This window comes from Doryrhamphus excisus, chromosome 6, assembly GCF_030265055.1.
Source record: "Doryrhamphus excisus isolate RoL2022-K1 chromosome 6, RoL_Dexc_1.0, whole genome shotgun sequence".
NCBI lineage: Eukaryota > Metazoa > Chordata > Actinopteri > Syngnathiformes > Syngnathidae > Doryrhamphus > Doryrhamphus excisus.
Genome location: NC_080471.1, coordinates 17,914,317 through 17,933,809, shown reverse-complemented (window position 1 = coordinate 17,933,809; position 19,493 = coordinate 17,914,317). Strand labels below are relative to the sequence as shown.

Genomic DNA, 19,493 nt, shown 5'->3' with positions numbered 1-19,493 from the left:
AGGCGCTCAGCTTGTTGTCTCCCCTGCAGGAGAGCGGCTCATGGGGCTCAACGCAGACGAGACAAACAGATGGATCTTCATGCACTTAAGCGTAAGACACCTTGTGTAGTCATCCAGCACATATCAAGCACTAAAGACCGCACATTTTAAAAGCATGCCTGTGTGCGTTTTTTCTTCCCAAATGATGGAAGTCTACTCAAAAGAGTAGAACAAGAATGAAGAAGCACGGAAACAAAAGTAGCGTAGTTGAGGCCGCAGTAAACAACCACAAATTACTGAGATTGACTTCCAGAGTTCAGAAGAGTCCTAACAATACACCCAATCCAAACAAGGCACTACAAACTTGTAATTTAGGGTGCAGACATCCATTTAATATATTAGAAAAGGAAGAAGTGAAGGCAGGCTACATTAACTTCAAAAAAAGGGTATTAGACAAATATTTGTACACAATATACATAGCCATGCTCTCTTGCAAGAGAGGAATTTACATTGAAAAACTATGACATTTCTATTTTTTTTAATCAATGATAAAAAATTCATAGCTTAATAGACTTCAACTGGACAGCATCTTTTAAAAATTGTGCATGACCTTGACCTTTAGCTTCTCCCGCTACTTGCTTTCAGACGAGCAGCAGGAAGAAAGTTGTGATCAGGCTCTTTTTGCATACTTTTAATTGCTTTGCAGAGAATAAAGTGCCTTGACCTGCACCCGTGGTCTTTTCATTTATTTTGTTTTTAATGTTATGGAGTGTATGTGTGGTCACAAAAATAAAACATATGTAGGAGTAAAAAAAGGGGTGCATAGGTGGAGAGGTAGGTGGGTTCAAACACTTGCATGTGGAAACAAAACCAAAAAAAAACCCCGTTCCTGCTTGATGACAAGTTCAGGATGGCCGGCCATTGTGACAAACTTGTGAATATGTGATGCAAATGTGTTCACAAAAATAAATACCGAGTGGCAGATTAAGGACTTACAAAGAGTGTGCATTCCCCTCCCCCTGATGCACAGTTGTGGTACATGTGGGCACTTTGACTTGTGTGGGACCGGGCCGTCACCAAAAATACTTCCTATGACAAACAAGGCAACACAAAAGCCACTCCAGCTTTTTGAGCGGCGTCACAATCCAAGTCAGGCTGTAGTGCTCATGGAAGCAGGAGGTTCAGCTGCCCCCTCCTCCTCTTGCTCTTTGGCATTTGGAGGAATGTGTGTATGGAAGAATGGATGAAGAGGAGGAGGGCGTCCCTGCTTTTTGTATCTCGGTCCCTCTGGATCTACTTGGAGAGTTTGCTGATGACACGGATCAGTGCTCCATTCTCATCTTTAAGACGCTGGTTGTCTGCTCTCAGGTCAACCAGAACCTGGTGGTGAAACATTACATTTATTAAAATATTGAAAATAGTTCATTTCTTTAACCAAAGCTTCAGTGTCTTGTCAGTTTTTCATCAGAGATGGGAGAAAGTCAATCTTTTGCAAGTTGTAACTACGTCTTTAAAGGGGACTTATTATGCTTTTTCCACTTCTGACCTATAAAAAAGGTAGTTAGAATGTTGTATTATTGTGTTAAATGATGCCAAAGTTTCAGATAATGAGGTTTGCCTATTTGGAAGTGAGCCCTGAAAGAAGTTTGGGGTGGCTAAAAACGCTAGGTTTCAAAAAGATAAAAAAAATAAAAGATAACATCACAAACATAACATTGTGACATCACAAAGGGGCGGACTTCCTTATATATAAGCTCTCGACCCTCCCCCAAGCTCTGCTACTCAGTTTACCAAACAAGCTCAGCCAGAAGTTATTGTATTTGGTGATTCCCACCAAAGCATCAGTGTCTCGTCAGTCAATGTTTTGCAAGTCGTAACTAAGTCTTTAAAGGGGCCTTATTATGTTTTTTCCACTTTTCTGACCTATAAAGGTAATTAGAATGTTGTATTCTTGTGTTAAATGATGCCAAAGTTTCAGATAATGAGGTTTGCCTATTTGGAAGTGAGACCTGAAAGAAGTTTGGGGTGGCTAAAAACGCTAGGTTTCAAAAAGCGGACTTCCTTATATATATAAGCTCTCTGCCCTTCCCCAAGCTCTGCTACTCAGTTTACCAAAGAAGTTCAGCCAGAAGTTATTGTATTTGGTGATTCCCAGCAATAAGAAAAATATTTTGATCTGTCAACGCCATTTCACACTGTTTGTGTGAACACGAACATAACATATCGCGCTCTCGCCAGGAAAGGTGCATTACTTTCAGACACGCTGTGCATCCACGCGGCACACTCACGTCGGGTTTCTGAGCTCCATCGCACCAACAGCACCACTAAAAGTGTGTCCCACAATGAGTGCTCTTCCTCGTGCAGGTGAGGTTGTCACGGTTTGTTTGTAGTCAGGAAGCACTTTGGGGCGTGTGACCAATCACAGCGGAGTGGGCATGCCCGGAGGCCGGCCACAGGTGGAATAAATTAAAACAGACCATTTTGGCAGGAAGTACAAATCCAAGGAAATAAAGCTGGAATAGGGGCAGAATAAGCTTTCTGTGTGGGTTATTGTGTGTAGCTGCTCTATAGGAGTCCACAACTCAATACAAAGGCTCCCTTTATGGAGGACTTATTGCGCTTTTTTTTACACATTTCTAAAGGAAAAAATATTGTTCAATTCCGTTTCATAGTTTGACCTTCTGTGAAGAATCGATGCTAACCAAGGTTCCACTGTATTTGAATAAAGTTTATGTTCCTTTGGGTATTTAATTTAAGTCTTGGGTTTTGTTGGATGATTGGATTAGTGATGCATTCCAGAAAACTGGAACATTTCAACCTTTGACCAGGAAAACGTGCGCTGGAATGTTGCTGGAAATCAAGTTTACAGAGATGGAAAACTTGGACATGAGTTGTGGCCATGGGCCAGTGTGAAATAAGTAAGACAGAGTCTATGAACTACGCTAATTTAATGGTTATCAAAGATACCAACAACGTGTTCACTAATGTATTTAACATCCGTTAAGGACTTGGAATACATTTTGCAGCCTCTGCAACAGCTCTTGTATTTGGATCATATGTGTGTGTGGTTGTCATGATGGAAAATGTCTGTCTGCAAAATCAATACATGTGCATGTTTAGGCGCTTTCAAAGTACCATACCCAAAAAAAAAAAAACACTCTATTATCAAAGCATGTCAAAATCATGCCCAACACTGTGCTGCTGAACTTCACACGCTAAAGCAAAGCTAATCAAGCAGCAGCATGCAAAGTGTGCCACAAAAGGACCATCAGTTCTCACCTTCAGCTCCTCCTCCAGCTCCGCCATACGCCGTTCCAGCATCCTTCGGTCCTAGCATTAGAGGAACAGGAAGGTGGGGGTGGTGATGATGTGAAGTGGGGAGCAGGGGAAGTGAAGTGACGTAGTTTAAAAGGGATAGTTCAGATTTTGGCGACATGAAGTCATATGACACCCCCATCAGCAGTGTAGTGTATAAACAGAAACTTTTCCACCACTTGGTCTCTTGAGCAGAGTTAGTCGGTTTTGAATGTTAAGGAAAGTAGTTCCGGCTAGTTGGTTGGGTCACTTTTGTAAAGCGTTTTGCTTCTCAAAACAGTTTTCCATAAAAAATGCAGACCTCTCAATTGATCCCAGAAAGAAAATGAATGAATGATATGCCTTTATTCGTCCCTCAGTGGGGAAATTTGCATGAGGGGGGGGGGGGGGGGGGAGACAATACTAGGAGAGGGGAGGGGAAAAAACAACAACTCCAAACTAGACTCTTAGATGCTGATCCATTGTGAGGTCTGAATGCTTTGTGGAAAACCGTTTTAGTTTGATGCAAATGTATTACTCTTTTGAACGCATATTGTTTTGAAAAGCAAAACGCTTCACTAAAATAACCCCACCAACTAGCCGGAACTACTTTCCTCAACACAAAAAAACAACCAGAAATCTGTCTGCTGTTGGGACAAAGAGGGGTTAAAAGTCACCGTTTATGCACTACACTGTTGGAGAAGTCATAAAACTTCATGTCAAAAAAGAAAAAAATCACAACTATCCCTTTAAAAGGAGGTTGAAGCAAGTAAACAGTGAGGAGGGATGTGGCGGTAGTGTGGCTGCGAGAAGCCCAAACCCAAAACAGGTGAGAACTAAATGGGAGGTTTCTATACCTTTCGCTCGAGGTCCAGCATGGCTGAACAGTCAGTGAAGCGCTCCTGTCTCTGTGGAACACAACAATGTCACAGTATAAGTCAGGGGTATCCAAAGTCCAGCCCATGGGCCACTGGTTGGCCAAACATTCAACTTATAGGTTGAAATAGACTTAGTCCCAATTTAAAAAGGTTACTTCAAATTCAATTCAATGACACATTTTGAAATGTTTGTCCCATTAATTAACGCTAAACACTATTATTGTCAACATTTTCTGTGATTAAATAAATCGCTAATACTATAACGCAATATGAACACCGTACACCGATCAACGGAAAACTGCCCTGTAGCTTTTTTTTAGTTGTAGTTACATGACAAGCCGCCAGGGGACGCAAAGTATCAGGTCTGCCAGAGTATACAGACTGCCAAAAGTAGTAAACGCCTTACACAATCCCATCCACAGACTGCTACACTACGCAGAAACTTGAAATAAGAATCAAACAGAGTCACATTCGTAAAGTCTATGGAGTCGATAGTACAAAGCGAGCGGCTTGTTCCCAAAAGGAATTCTGTGTCAGTTGTTTGAACACATTTGGCTCTGAAGGGGATGACATCAACCAAAAAGTAGTGTAAAAGTGCAAACACTGCAGAAAAAGTGTTACACATGTTGAAAAATGTTACACAGCATTTTTCAACACAATCATGTTACTGAATATAAACAGTTCATGGCACAAAGGAAGAGAGACCACTGATAAACCAATTTTGCCAAGAAATACGCTGTGGCCTTTGGTTTTGCAAGCACCCCCACCCCCCCACTCCCCCTCCTAACTTTACCGTTACCTTACATTGCGCCTCCCGAAGCTGGAAAAAATAGCGACTATGTGACTGACAATAAGTCTCTGTTCGACGCTGTTCTATGGAACACCGTTGTGCTAACTACCAATGCACAGAGTGAACCCTCTTCCTGCCTGTTTGGTACGAGATATGAGGAAAACAGACACGTATGTGCATGGCAATATATGGAGCCCGGCAAAATGATAGAGTAAATTTTCTTTTACCGTGTGATTATGTTAGAGAGAGATTTTGTTTAAGCTCTTGTCACATTTTAATCACGCGAAATCTTGTGACATGAGATCTTGCATCAGAGCTGCGTCATTTATTTTCCTATTATGAACCATGGTGGAAGAAAATTGATGACCGGTGACGTATTTGCGCCTTTAGTGAATTTCCCATGTGTGTGTCGTCACCTGGGTGGCCTTTTCTAGGTCCAGCCTGGTCTTACTGACAATCCTCTGTGTGTCCTGCAGCTGAGACTGAAGCTGGCTGTTTTCTCTTGTCACCTCCTCAAAGAGCTAGAACATGAGCATTGAAGGTACATTATTTCAAAACAAGAAGATCAAGTAGAGAAACAACGTCAGTGCAGTCTGCTACCTTTTTGAAATCCTTGCTTTCCCCTCCCTCATTACAGGGTGCACTGGGCCTAAGTGGATGAGGAGAGTGGAAGTCAGAGACACATCTATTGTAGCGCTGACAGGAGGAGGAAACATGTCAAAAGTATGAGTCATACCTGGAACCCGAGTGCTGGTCTGACTGTAAACAGAGGAGACAAGCGGACAAGTTATGAGCAGTAGCTTTGGTTACAGGTCCGTTGAGAGCACAAATAAAGCCCATGCACCTGTGGATCCAGCCGGCTGCTCGAGAACTCTTCCTCTCCGCTGGGATCGTTGTCATCAGGCTGAAGATGACATGGTGTTTTTCAATAAAACCCTTTAAAGCTGCTGTAGCTTTTCTAAGTCTAAGGTTAGCATACCTCCCCGCTCCTCTGAGCCTTCCTTCTGGCTCGGGCTTGTCTTCTCTCCCTTCGCTCCTGGGCCCATCGTTCAGTCTCGTTCTCCCCGACGCTGACCTCAGTTACTGGAAGGAAGCCAGACGCTGTAGTTTCAAAGAGTACTTCAACAACAAGACAACTGATGAGGTCTACCTCTCCTATCGGTGGTCTGAGGCCGCGGGGTGCCAGCGGGCTGTGTGAGACCCAGCAGGTCAGACTTCTGCAGGCTGGCTATTCGAGACCTCCAGCTCACTTCCTGCAGACCCAAGTTCCGGTAGCAAAGTGAGGTCTTGTCACGTTACATGAAAAAGCAGAAGCCTACATCTGGAACCGAAGACCTCACCCCTTCCTCTCCCTTTTTAGACTTTGATTCTTTCTCCTTCTCGTCTTCTTCCTTCTTTTCTCTCCCTTTGTTGTCAAGCTTCATGGTCTTCTCAGCTTCCTGCAGATCTGTCAGCGTCACCCCCTTCAAATTAAAGCGAGATATGCAACAGACTCCATAACTGGATCTTTTGTCACTTCTAGAGTTGACCGTCTGGGCTGTAATGTACCTGAGTGGAGCGTCGAGACTGCCGGGCATGCCGCGAGCGAGCTTTCCTCTGTGCCTCTGCCTCTTCATCTCGAACAGGTGTCAAGTAGGACCTAAATGTACCAAATCACAGCTTAAGATACAATGCAACACAAGAAGCAGCCATCGTTTTGACAGTGACTCACTTGCGCCTCTGCTTGGCCTCCGATTCAGGAGGAGTTGTGCTGGTAACAGATGGGGACGGATCTGTTTGTTCCTGAGGAAGTCTTCAGGAGAAAGATAGAAGGTCATCACATTAAGGAGCAACATAGTTCAACTACAGTGTCTCAGCAGTCACATTTCAGCAAGCATTTTCATCAAGGGACATTCATTCATTCATTTTCTACCGCTTTTCCTCACGAGGGTCGCAGGGGGTGCTGGAGCCTATCCCAGCTGTCTTCGGGCGAGAGGCGGGGTACACCCTGGACTGGTCGCCAGCCAATCACAGGGCACATATAGACAAACAACCATTCACACTCACATTCATACCTATGGACAATTTGGAGTCACCAATTAACCTAGCATGTTTTTGGAATGTGGGAGGAAACCGGAGTACTCGGAGAAAACCCACGCATGCACGGAGAGAACATGCTAACTCCACACAGAGATGGCCGAGGGTGGAATCGAACCCTTTATCACATACTACAGTATTAATTGGCCCTGTAACCTAGAAACCGCCCATGAAGGATACGGGAAAAGGCCGAAATGATACTGTGTCAAAGCCCAGGGCAGTGATCGTGCCAGTATCAGCCCGAGACCGAAGGGGCATGATACCTGGCCTGATACCAGACAAACCATGTGATAACCTATTAGTATAGTACCATAGTATAGTATGGTGGTGGTGTTATGGTCTGGGGTTGCATGAGTGTTGCTGGCAGTGTAGAGCAACGTGAATTCTAATATGTACTGTGACATTCCGAAACAGATCCTGATTCAAGAACTGGGATGCATGGCAACATGATAACACGAACAAGTGCCAATATTGATATGTTTGGATCGATCAGCCCACCACTAGCACTACTACTAGGCTAACATTTTTCCTCGCTCATGTGCGGTCCTTAGTGAATAGACGTTATGACTCCGCAAAACACCCACAGTAAAATACTTTTGGACTGCAATGTCATAATTTTCACAGAGACATGACTAATTAAAAATGTGTTCATGCAGTCAAAATAATTACACACCTCTCTGCCAAGGCAGTGTTTAGGCGACTGAGTCCAGATGAGCTTGTTCCTGTGCTACCCGAGTTGATGTTGGTGGCATCCGGTCTCTTTCCGTAAGAAGAGCTGACGATACAAAGCGAGATGTACTGTAACACCTTGTTAAACAGGAGGTACAAATGCACAGCTAAAAAACAAGCACAAACAAAAATGCAGGGTGGGCATGACTGTGCCGTGACTGACCTGTGAGGAAAAGACGGATTGGAGCTAGTGAAGTCATTCCCTGGTTGGCTGTGAAGGCGGCGCGTGTAAGACGAGCTACGACTAAGCCAGCTGACAGACAATGTGAGAAGGAGTGCGGTGAGAAAAGCAGGTTAGTCAGTGGCGCAGGAAGTACGAGAGCAGAAGCCCACCTGTTTGAGTTGTCAGGGTTGCTGTCTGGAATACTGAAGAGTCTCCTAGTGGGAATAGGAGGAACCCGAGCAAGTCTTGGTTCCTGTCAATGAAGGGTTAAGACCATTGTCATTTCATTTACCGTACATTCCGGAATATATATAAGCCATAAAGATTTGCACAAATGCAGGCCACACCAGTCTATAAAAAAGGTGCAGGTGTCCAAGTTGCAACATGGGATATGTAGTACACAGAATATGGATTTAAATAATTTAAAATGAATTAAATACACCCCCAAACAGTATATGTAATATGATTGGTTAAGCAGTAGCCTACTTGTTGTAGCTTCCTTCCTAGGCTCGGCATGGGTGCTCCATCGGGATGACACCCTTAAACAGAGACACTATACAGGACTTGGTGTGGTGCAGATTTATTGTGATGAGTTTCGATAATGATCAGACCATACTGGGATAGCAGACACTTCCCAGTGAAATGGAAGACGGCGTGCAGCAGTATAAGGAACGTGAACAAACAGAGGTAGACTGTGTACTACAACGTGTGCCAAAAACGTCAATAAAAAATATGGCTTCCAGCCTTTCCTCTCTCTCTCTCCTTCCTCCTGTACAAGCAAGTTCGTGCCATTTATGGCTTCCGTGTGCGTAAGCGCACACACCCACCTGTGCCCACGTGACCACGCCCTATACACCCATGCACCGAATTAAAACCTGTCTCCTACAACGGTCTTCATCTTCCTCATATTCAGTGGTGGAATTGAACAGCCTCATAATTCCTTTGTCACACACTTTGAAGTTGAAGTATAAGTCACAGGGTTCAAAGTGGGAGAAAAAAGTAGCATCTTATACACCAGAAATTACGGTAATTATGCAAGTGCAAGTGTTAAGTACCTTGGGGTCGGCTTCAGAGCTGAGACGAGGACTAGAGGCAGAGCGGGTCATCCCCAGGCCTGACTGTGCGGGCTTGCTCTGGTCTGGGCTGGAGTCAGCCAGTCCCGCTGAGCCCAGAGTGACAGAGCTGCCTGCCTTCCTCAGTGATGTCCTCCAGGAGCCTGGTGCCTCTGTCACTGGGGGTTTGCTTGGTTCCTGTTGACCAGAACAATATAGAATAATTGTTGTTTTATGATGCAGCAAAGACAGTCTGATATTACCTTTTTAACTTGGCTTGCAGGAGTGCTTGCTGGCATGGAGGTAGGGAGAAGGCTGCTGGTGTTGCGTTTGTTGTTCAAGTTGTTGATCATCTCTCGGTTCTTTGCTTTCTCTGCAGCCATGCAAAAGTCAGGGATTATAAATATTTAAATATCAAGATATCATCAAGTCATAAACACGTCTCCCTCTCTCACCAGATTCAGCATCACTCTCCGATTCGCTCTCCTCCTCCGAGCTGGAGCTGCTCGAGGCTTTGGGCTGACTTTGAGACTGACTCCGTGCAGTCTGGCCTTCGTCCTCCTCGTCTTCGGCCGGGCTGCTCTGCAGGGCGGGAGGAGGGTGCTTCTCCCGCTCATGGAGGCAGATTTTGTCCCTACTGCTCATACGCGAGATGGAGGTCCTAAGGGGCAGGGCCAGGTAGGGTGGAGACACAGGTGACATGGAGTGAGCTGATCAGTGCCATGTGTAGCCAATAATGAGGATCTCTTGCCAATCAACACATTAGTGGGAGTGTGAAACTGGGATGTCAAACATAAAGTACACTAAAATCCAATCCAAGAGCTATTGTCAAAAACAATGCTATTACAAAGACACTTTTTTGAGACTTATATTTCACTTATATATATTTTTTGACTTATTTTCTATATCTTTTTTGAGAAAATATGAACGTCGTTTACATTCAATTACCTATGAGGAATGCCTAAGAGGAATTTATTATAGCCTCATATAAAAATCAACAATTACAATTACGTTCATCAACATTTGACATTCATACAGTACATCGTATAGTACAATTCGCAGTTCTACGTGTCCACCAAGGGACCAATGATAACAATTAAGAGTGGAGGGAAGGTTTTTCTTGATCTACAAACCTATGCAATAATTATAACGTGTTATGTAGCAATCCAGAAGTTATATAGGATGTCAAGAGTTCTGTATTGTCCAACTGTCAGGCTGAGCGCTTGTGTGCTACATTCACTGATATTCTTTTGTTGCGGTTGCATACTACAACAAACAGAGCTTTGGAATCTGCATTGTATCAATATCGGCAAATACAGGCCCCTAACCTCAATATGGGCTAAATTGTTATCTTGTTATTCACTTTTCACACAAATTTAGGTCACCTGAACTGTAAGTAAGCAACTTTTGCACTCAAATATTGCATTTATTCACTTTGCTAATCATGAGATGTCACACAATGTGATTGTATTTGGAATATACTTTAAAAAAAAGACATTTTGATACAATTCTTGTATTTGAATTCACGTGTTCAAATGTTCCTGATAAACTGCCCAATGCGTGGGGTAATGCCTTTGTGTATTTTCTTTTCAGTAACTTGCTGCTACACACATCAAAAGGCCATGACAACAAAGCGAGTTCAACCTGTTCACAAGATCCGACCTGACTCAACCAAACAACACCATCATGGGAGAGCATTGTCAAACCTACAGTCAGCATATTTTTATTCAATGCTTTTCAAAGGTCAGTAGGTGAAACAGTTTAGAATTGCATAATAACTTATGATAATGATACAATTTTCTCACTGAAATGAATCATATTTATCACTGTACACTAACGAACATTTCATTAGGTACAGTCAGATTAGATCACAATGCCTAGTTCTTGATTGACAAAGAGTTATTTTTTTTTATTAATGTTATTTCCAACGAAGAAGAAGAACTGACATAATGCATCAAATAATGGTTACTTTTTGGGTAGGGCAAAATATTAGCTACAACTGTCACTGCAAATTACAAGCAAATTAAAAAACATACTGTTCAAATAAATTAATTAAGTGTTATTATCTCCGCATTGGTATGAGGTATTACACTGGATTTTTATTTATTGTGCAGGTCCACCTAATATTGTTCTGTGAGTACACTAACACAAAGAGAACGATTACTTGGGTTCACGGAAGGTCAGAGCTGTCTAAAGCACGTCCCGGGGGCCATTTGTCACGTTCTAAAAATATTTAACTACAAAACGCGTGTGGTTTTCTCCCACATTCCAAAAGTCTATATGGCGACCAGTCCGAAAACAGCTGGAATAGGCTCCAGCTTGGAAATTAAGAAAAATGGGCAAAAAGAAAGCAAAGCTGAGGTGCTGTTTTTTTTTCCTTTAACCCTTTATAGGGCACTCACTGAAATACTTCAATCCTTGAGTGTTATTGGGGGCTATAAGAAGACATTTTTTCTCTTTTTACTTGAAAAACTAAAAAAGTTTCAGGTTTTGGGTGCAAATCATGATCAAAGAAGTTACCATATACGGTTCCTTGCCCATTTAGGGTATGGAAAAGGGACAGGTCAAACTGCACAAGGTGACATCAATAGAGGTACTGTAGTTAGAGTGACTGTGATCAACATATCATGGTTAGTTTTTATTGCAAAAAAATTGCAATTTTGCAAGTTTGATATCTCTGGCTCACTCCTGATTGATCACAGCCCATGATGTCACTTCGTGTGACATTGTCTGATCTTGGCTGATTGGCATGAGAAAGTCACATGACTCTGTTGCCTTGCTGAGACATGGGGAAACCCTGTTTTTAAACTATGAACAAGTTCCCATATATGGTTACTTACCCTATAAAGGGTTAAATCTCTCTAACTTCTTAGCATATCTACATGTGTTGGTTTACAAAAAATATCAAAGTGGCCCTTGCATCTTTTCATTTTTAGTATGTGATCCTCAGTGGGAAAAGTTGGGCCACTCCTGCTTCAGGTTTATGCCCACACAAATGCAAGTCACCGACAAGCCAATAGACAATTGGCACTGACCTTCGTGTGCGAACTGGTACCGTAGAGATTTGCAGGCTGGTTTCGATGACAGGAGTCTGTTTTTCTTTCTCGGTACGTAACTGAAGAGGAATACAAACACACATAAACACAGAACATTCAAGGCTCCCGTACTATCAGTCATGTCAGGCAATCAGACTGAACAAGAGTTGTGTAACCGGTGCAGGGGGGCACACTCACAGCATTCTGCTTCTTCTGCAGCTCCTCCAGCATGTCCACTAGGTTCTCGTCTGCAACATCTAAAGGTGTTTGGCCCTACAAGGACATTCACATTATGCAAGGGCTTCACACGGTCACAAACAATATGCCAAAGAAACACTGTCAGCCTCCAGCTCACCACATTGTTGATGGCAGTCATGTCACACATGTGGTCCATAAGCAGCGTGCACACCTCCTCCTGCCCCCAGTGAGCCCCGGCATGCAGAGGCGTCCACCCATCCACGTCCCGACTGTCCACATCCACCCCGCATTGTAATAGCACCCTAAAGATAAAATATACAGTCGAGGAGTTCAGAATAAATGGATCGGTTTGACCTGCGCAATCTGATTCTCACTTTAGAACTTCAATGTATCCTTTGGCGGCCGCCACGTGCAGAGCTGTTGCCTTGGTGTTCGGGTGAGGCGTCAGAGTGCCGCCAGCTTCAAGCACTGCCATGGCGTCCTGGAGCATGATCCTCTCCTCCTCCTTTCGGGCCTGGTCTACATTGATTCCTGAAATGTGAACATGAGCACATATGTAAATGAATATGACAAGACAAATACTGCTCTTGAAAATAAATGATGTTATTAACCACAAACAGGTACAAACACTGTTAAATGTGTTGATGCAACTATGATAGAAACCTTATGTGGGTTGGTGGAATTTTGTATTTGTTGAGTGTTGCTGAGTGCAGTCAACAGTGACATATAGTAGTACCCAAGAATATTATTAATGATGCACATTCTTTTTCTCACGTACGCACTCCCATAAATGAATGAATTACTTATTTCTGGTCCACATCCTTGACCATTAAGCTCCTATTAAATTCTGTGACAACCAAGCCGTAGTCTTACTGAAATAGTAAGGTTGCTTGTGGACGCTATCCTTCCAGACTGGCCTGAGACAATACTTTATTTTAAAATGGTAGAAAGCACTACTTTTCAACCTAAAAGGTCTATACCCAACGGAGAGAAAACATCACATTGTCACATTTCACAAGTCTGTGTCAACAAACATTCAGCACTGGTGTGTGGACAAAGAATGTAATGCATTATTCTCTTGACTTTTTGTGAATGTATACTTTTACTGTCAGATCATTATAAATTAATGGACTCATGTCACATATTAATCACCTTGCTTTTTAATTTCGCCCTTGAGCAGTCTTTCCATAGCGTCCTCTGTGGCCACATCCAGAGGAAGGTCCCCTTCGCTGTTCACCGCCCCAACGTGAGCACCGTGTTCTATCAAGTACCTTAAAAAATAACCCCAAAAAACATGCATACAGTCAGCAATGCGTAACATACATAAGAATTAATTGCTGGGAGGCAATTTATGCAATGAATTACAAGGAAGTCCTACAGTCCAACAATTAGAGAAGAAATATGTGTGTGTGTGGGGCGGTGACCCAAAACTCACTTTGCAATCTGGATGAAGCCGCAGGATGCCGCCGCATGCAGGGGGTTCCAGCCCTCATTGTCGCCCATGTTGACGTTGCTCCCGCTCTCTACCAGAAACTGCACCATCTCAGCATTCTCGTCAATGCAGGCCTGCCGGAGGACACCGCAACCACACAATGCATTTGTTATGAAGAATCCTATGGGTGTTGTTTAGTCAAGAGGCCTACTTTGTTTAGGTTTGTTGTTTAAGGGCAACATTTACAGATATTTTAAAAACAGGAGCAGAAACAGTTCTGCATCAACTTGTTGTGTCTACTTCTGCAAAAAAAACTGTATAAAACGTATATAGCACTTTTTCGGGATGGAGCGGCAGACTACTAGAGATTCATTTATGTATATGTTTATCCGTTTGTACTTTGTACATACTTTGTACATGTTCAAAGCTAATTAAAACTTGGTCAAACAAATTATTCATGCTTATCCTCACGAGCGTCGCAGGGGGTGCTGGAGCCTATCCCAGCTGTCTTCGGGCAAGAGGCGGGGTACACCCTGGACTGGTCGCCAGCCAATCACAGGGCACATATAGACAAACAACCATTCACACTCACATTCATACCTATGGACACGCTAACCGCTCGTGAAGCCATCCAACAAGTCCAGGGTGATAAATTAAGTTTAATGTTTTACTTTTTTTGTGGTGAAGAATTCCATTCATTAGCAATTAGAAGGCATTTTTGCCTTTCTTGAACATTTGCATAGCTTTGTGAAATTGGTTATAAAAGCTGTAGTCATTTGAATATGTTGTTGAAAGCTTGATAAATAAACATTTTATTTTTCAACATGAATCCTATTTAATTGTGTTTGTTTAGGGCATGCAGTTACTCAGACGTTCATAATTGAAATGGTGTCAATGTTTTGTGGGACACCACGTACATTGCACCATCTTTAGAAATGCTGTTTACACAACTTAACCGTTTCACATAACACTATACTCACGCCAGCCACAACAGCAAGGTCCAGTATACCAACTGCATAAGAAAATGCTGGTGTGGTGTAGAACTGGAATGCATTATATTTTAGAGGCGTACCTAATTTTTCCATTATACGTTATACTCAGCAACAATGAGAAAACAGTAGGGGTGTCACAACATCTTGCATGATTAAAACACAGGCACTAGATCTGGGATGATAAATTAATTAATTAATCACATAATAAATGAATCAATATATTGCCATATGCATGATTATCTGTTTCCCCCGTCTTTCGCCCCCAACCAGGCAGGAAGAGGTTTCACTTCACAAATTTGACACCTCTAAAAAAAAACAGTAAATCCCCACTCCGCTGTGATTGGTCATATGCTTCCTGACTATGAACCATATAAGGAACTCCGCCCCTCTGTGACATCACAAATGGGGCAGTTTTACAACGCCTTTTAAAATCTGAGCGTTTTGGGGCATCCCTAACTTCTTCAGGGCTCACTTCCAAATGCGCATACCTCATTATTTGAAACTTTGGCATTGTTTAACACGAGAATACAACATTCGAAATACTTTCATAAGTCATAAAAGAGCAGTTTTTCTTTAATGGCTGTCACTCATTAGTGGCTTGCACAGACTAACATGAATCTATCAGCATATGGCTGTGCAGGAAGAGGATGGCATATAGCATGAGTGAACAACCCACAGCACAGTTTAATTCCACTGAGTTATTCCACTAAAATACACTTTATTACCGTGAATTCCGGACTATAAACCGCTACTTTTTTCCCCCAAACTTTCAACCCTGCGGCTTATTCAGTGATGCGGCCAATTTATGTAATTTTTCTAACGGCCGCCAGGGGCTCTCGAGTAGAAAAGGTAAGATTAAGATCGGTGGAATATATGCGTCGAGGAAGACTGCAACTTCTTGTCTTGTGCTTAAATTAAATTAGCGTGAACATACCCTCATCATGGAAAATGCAAAAAGAAAGGCATATGACGCAGCTTTCAATCTACAAGCAATCGAGCTGTCCGATAAAGAAGGAAACAGAGCTGCTGCACGTAAACTTGGCATAAACGAATCGATGGTGAGACGCTGGAAACGGCAGCGGGAAGAACTGGAGCAATGTAAAAAGACGAAAAAAAGCTTTCAGAGGTAATAAAAGCCATCTTTTTTTGTAAATATGTTTACATGTTTTAATGTGGGCACATGCGGCTTATATACAGGTGCGGCTTGTGTAAGTACAAAATCGGTTTTCCTCTAAAAATGTAGTGGGTGAGGCTTATAATCAGGTTCGCTCTATAGTCCGGAAATTACGGTAATTTATGAGGACTGATTAATACAATTTGGGTTCAAAATTGTTAGCTTTATAAATTTATATGCATCTTAGTAACCAGTCACCAGTTCTGTGTTGTGTGTGACAACACTCCCTGCAGCCTCAGCTAAGCCGCTTACAGGCTGACTTTAGTGAACTCCATGTGTTGTCAGCACTCAAAGGAATAAGGAAACAGTCCAACATGTGTATTAACTTAAAAAAAAATAACTGCTGTTGCACTCTTGCTCTTTCGCAGCTTGTCTAGAGCCACACACAATCTTGTCCGTCAAGCCATCTTACGCCATCTAAGAAGCTTTGCTTTTAGGATTAGAAATCAACTATTCACAAAGTTGCCTTCCTTATTTATACTTCCAATAAGGTTTGCTATACAACTATATGGGGTAGCTCCAAAGGCAGCCGAGTGAGTGAGTGGGTGAGTAACAGGCTGGATGAATGAACAGAGGGTACTTGTGGCACCCTGGATGCTACAAGAAGGGCAACACAGCCTCCCAGCAGACTCCTTCCCTCGCTCATCAAGTGACTCATTGTGGAACGCGCCTTTGACAACAGCAGCTCCTGCTGTTTGAGAAAAGTTTTCCATTTCCTCATCTTGAACTCCCAAAAGTCCCCTCCATGGGGAATTGGCAAGAGGGGGAGAGGTTGGAGGAGGGGTGGCAAAGGAGAGAAATTGTGGTGGTGGTGAAGACATAAGGCTTTTTTTTTTTGAATGGAGAGGACGGAAAGTATGAAGTATATTTAATTCCGGTCGCCCCGGGAACTGATGAGCAACACTAGGAGAAAAGGGATGGTGAAAAGAGGGGACCACATTGGGTGATGTAAGTGACTCAACCAAAAGAGAGCACGTTTGCAGAAAATTGTTGGCACACAAAGTGGACACAGCAGCTGCACCATACAAGTATATTGGGTAGGGGGGGCAGGAACACTACTTTTAACTCTGATCATGACATCACCGTGTGCAAGCAGGCCAGAAAATATTCTATTAAATTGTCCTGGGAGCAAACCTCCACCCACCCCTATGAATAAAGTCACAGTTACAGTGTTAACCTAAAACAGAATAACTACGTTTACACAGTGTCAGGCAAAATGATCTGACACATTGGTAGGTTAAATAAAAGTCAAATAAAGTAAAGAAACACAAAAGAGACATTTTTTGATAAAATGCTATTGCTTTTTGTTTCTTTTTCAGTTGCTGCCATGAATTGGACTGGTGAGCATCGTTCCGTTTCCACTTCAATCTTGGTAGACATGATCCCGTACCAGCTGGAAACACCATCTTGTTATGGGTTACCAACATCAGAGCTACTGGATCTGCATTGAAACGAAAATCAACCGGCTGACCTTGCACCACCGGAACTGATTTAATTTTTAAAACATAATGAAACAGAATGGCATTATATGTACTTTTCAAAAATAAAAACACTTTTTTGTTTCTTTACTTTATTTGCCTTTAATTTAACATACAAATATGTCAGATCATTTTGCCTGACCCTGTATATTAATACATTTTTTGTAGTCTACCAAAGTGTTAATCCAAGAACAGGCACACACTACTGCTGTCCTTAAGGATGTGCTGCAAAAACCCTAGTCTAAGATCTTCAATGTGACAAGATCCAAAATCTACTATGTGACAGGAGGAACCTGCTGTTTGTAAAGGGTACAGTCGTCCCTCGCTACATCGCGGTTTGAACAGAGCTCCCCGTGTCTTAAATAAATTATCGCTGTTTTGGTGGTTGACTATAGCCTATTATTAGTCAAATATATTTAAAGACTGTCATGTCCCAGGGTGGTCGTCAGTCAATTATAGGCAACATTCAGACAACCATTCACACTCACATTTATACCTATGGACAATTTGGAGTCACCAATTAACCTAACATTAATGTTTTCGGAACGTGGGATGAAGCCGGAGTACCCGGAGAAAGCCCACACACACACGAGGAAAACATGCAAACTCCACGCAGCGATGCCCAAGGGGCCCTGTGTGAAACATAACTAAACGAAATGACATAAACATGCAAAAACTATGGGCTTTTAAACTGTGTATTATTTTTTCCAAGAAAGTAGTTCCAAAATTCATATGCATTTACATATTATTATACATAGTTATTTACAAAACTATTTTAAAAATTTGGGGGAGGGGGGGGGGTTGTTTTTTTTTTTTTTTTAATCATTGCTCGGCCCGGTTCAGCCCCACCCACGGACCGGTATTTGGGGACCCCAGCATCTGTATGGCAGAACTCTTCCGCTATCCTAGTCCACTTTGTATGACATGACTCCTCTGCTGTTTTTTTAGAACCAACTGCAAAAATGCTAGCCAAGGATCCTCTATGTGACATGCTTTCTCTGCTGTTTGGAAATCCCTACTGCAAAAACACAGGCCAAAAATATATAATTTTTATATATCATTTTTTTATAATACAATTTTTAAGCACCTACTGCAAAAATGCTGGTCCAAGATGCAGAATGTTTGTCACATTCTTATTCTTATGTTTAAAACAAATCTGTTCGTGTCACTCACACCTTTTGAACTAAACTGAAGCCGGGTTTGATGCAATTCACAGGCCAGACTTTGTCCACGGGCCACCGGTTGAATAACCCTGCTTTAGCGTGTGCAGATACTTAAGTAGCTATTTTAAAAGCTGAACTCAAGCAGTGCAAACTTTATTAGTCAAATGATCTGTTTACGACATGATGCACGGTAGTAGAAGGGGAACTAATGCATTGCTTAAGGCTTATATAACTGTGAATATATCCAGTCCGACTCAAGAATAGAACAACAAAGAAGTATGTGTGTTTAAGCAGAATAATTGGATGTGTTCTAGAAGAGCTCGCTGTGTCAATTGGGATAATGGGGGATGTATTGTTAGACCTTTTTGTCATGTCAAAAAAGTATCCTCTCTTGTTAGCAACAAATGTGACACTAAGCGACACAGTGTGTAATAATGTGTCCAAACAAGCCACATATGGTGCTGCTGATGACGACTTGTTTAAAAATAAGAAAAACAACAACAACACAAAGAGAACAAAGTGATGTGCTCCAACTTTAAGCGCCACTAGAAGCTAACGGAAATGTTTAGATTAGCTCAGCTGTGCACTCTTTTGAGCCGCAAACGGTGACATTGGTTTAAGTTGAATAATATAGAAAATGACTTCCGACCTGGTGGAGTGCTGTCAAGCCGTCAATGTTGGCGTGGTTGATGTCAGCTCCCTGCCGGAGAAGCGCCGCCACCTCCTCCTGGTCCCCGGCGGAGCAGGCGGCCATAAACACGGCTCCCTGAGCGAAACGGACCCTCGCCCGACGAGACCCCGAGCCGTCCGCCGTATGCCGAGCCTGCGGGTCTGTCCGGTCGGTCTCCGAGCCCAGCCATCGCTGGAGCTGATCCTGCCGTCGTTGTTTGGCAGCTTCGGACCGGGACTGGTCAGTGGCCGCCATCTTCCCTGATCTGTCCCGGACACATTCAGTTCATGGTGCGGGAGACGAGTGTGGATGAACGATTGGATTGTGAGCCTCACCCGGGCTGCGCCCCCTAGTGGACAGATGCTGAAAAACAAAGTAGGAAACTTCACG

The 19,493-nt window shown here is 42.8% G+C and overlaps 1 protein-coding gene across 3 annotated transcripts; it reads right to left on the bottom strand.

Moving 5' to 3' along the window:
- Nucleotides 1-334: 334 nt before the first annotated feature.
- Nucleotides 335-19,450, bottom strand: zmp:0000001167 (protein phosphatase 1 regulatory subunit 12A). 3 transcript variants are annotated; one of them, XM_058076001.1, is made up of 25 exons: nt 19,083-19,450; nt 13,630-13,760; nt 13,347-13,465; nt 12,569-12,725; nt 12,352-12,496; nt 12,195-12,269; nt 11,997-12,076; nt 9,417-9,622; nt 9,225-9,334; nt 8,965-9,159; nt 8,080-8,162; nt 7,910-7,999; nt 7,691-7,792; nt 6,653-6,733; nt 6,490-6,580; nt 6,282-6,404; nt 6,092-6,194; nt 5,921-6,024; nt 5,786-5,845; nt 5,678-5,700; nt 5,542-5,590; nt 5,358-5,462; nt 4,131-4,181; nt 3,259-3,309; nt 336-1,359 (listed from the first exon to the last, which is right to left on the bottom strand). In XM_058076001.1, the coding sequence occupies exons 1-25, from the start codon at nt 19,356-19,358 to the stop codon at nt 1,273-1,275; spliced, it is 2,697 nt and encodes an 898-aa protein (XP_057931984.1). In that variant the 5' UTR covers nt 19,359-19,450; the 3' UTR covers nt 336-1,272. The 3 variants fall into 3 exon arrangements, with proteins under 3 accessions (XP_057931985.1, XP_057931986.1, XP_057931984.1); XM_058076002.1 differs by lacking the exon at nt 3,259-3,309 and having other exon boundaries at nt 335-1,359; XM_058076003.1 differs by lacking the exon at nt 7,910-7,999 and having other exon boundaries at nt 335-1,359.
- Between the last annotated feature and the right edge of the window lie 43 nt (nt 19,451-19,493).

Bases quoted from the DNA above. Each gene is read 5' to 3' on its own strand.
- zmp:0000001167 (XM_058076001.1), bottom strand. From the start codon at position 19,358: ATGGCGGCCACTGACCAGTCCCGGTCCGAAGCTGCCAAACAACGACGG. The intron at 12,726-13,346 runs GTGATTAATATG...TTCACATTTCAG, and splicing joins GGGCGAAATTAAAAAGCAAG to GAATCAATGTAGACCAGGCC. The intron at 6,734-7,690 runs GTGTGTAATTAT...TTTCTCCTGAAG, and splicing joins AACACTGCCTTGGCAGAGAG to ACTTCCTCAGGAACAAACAG.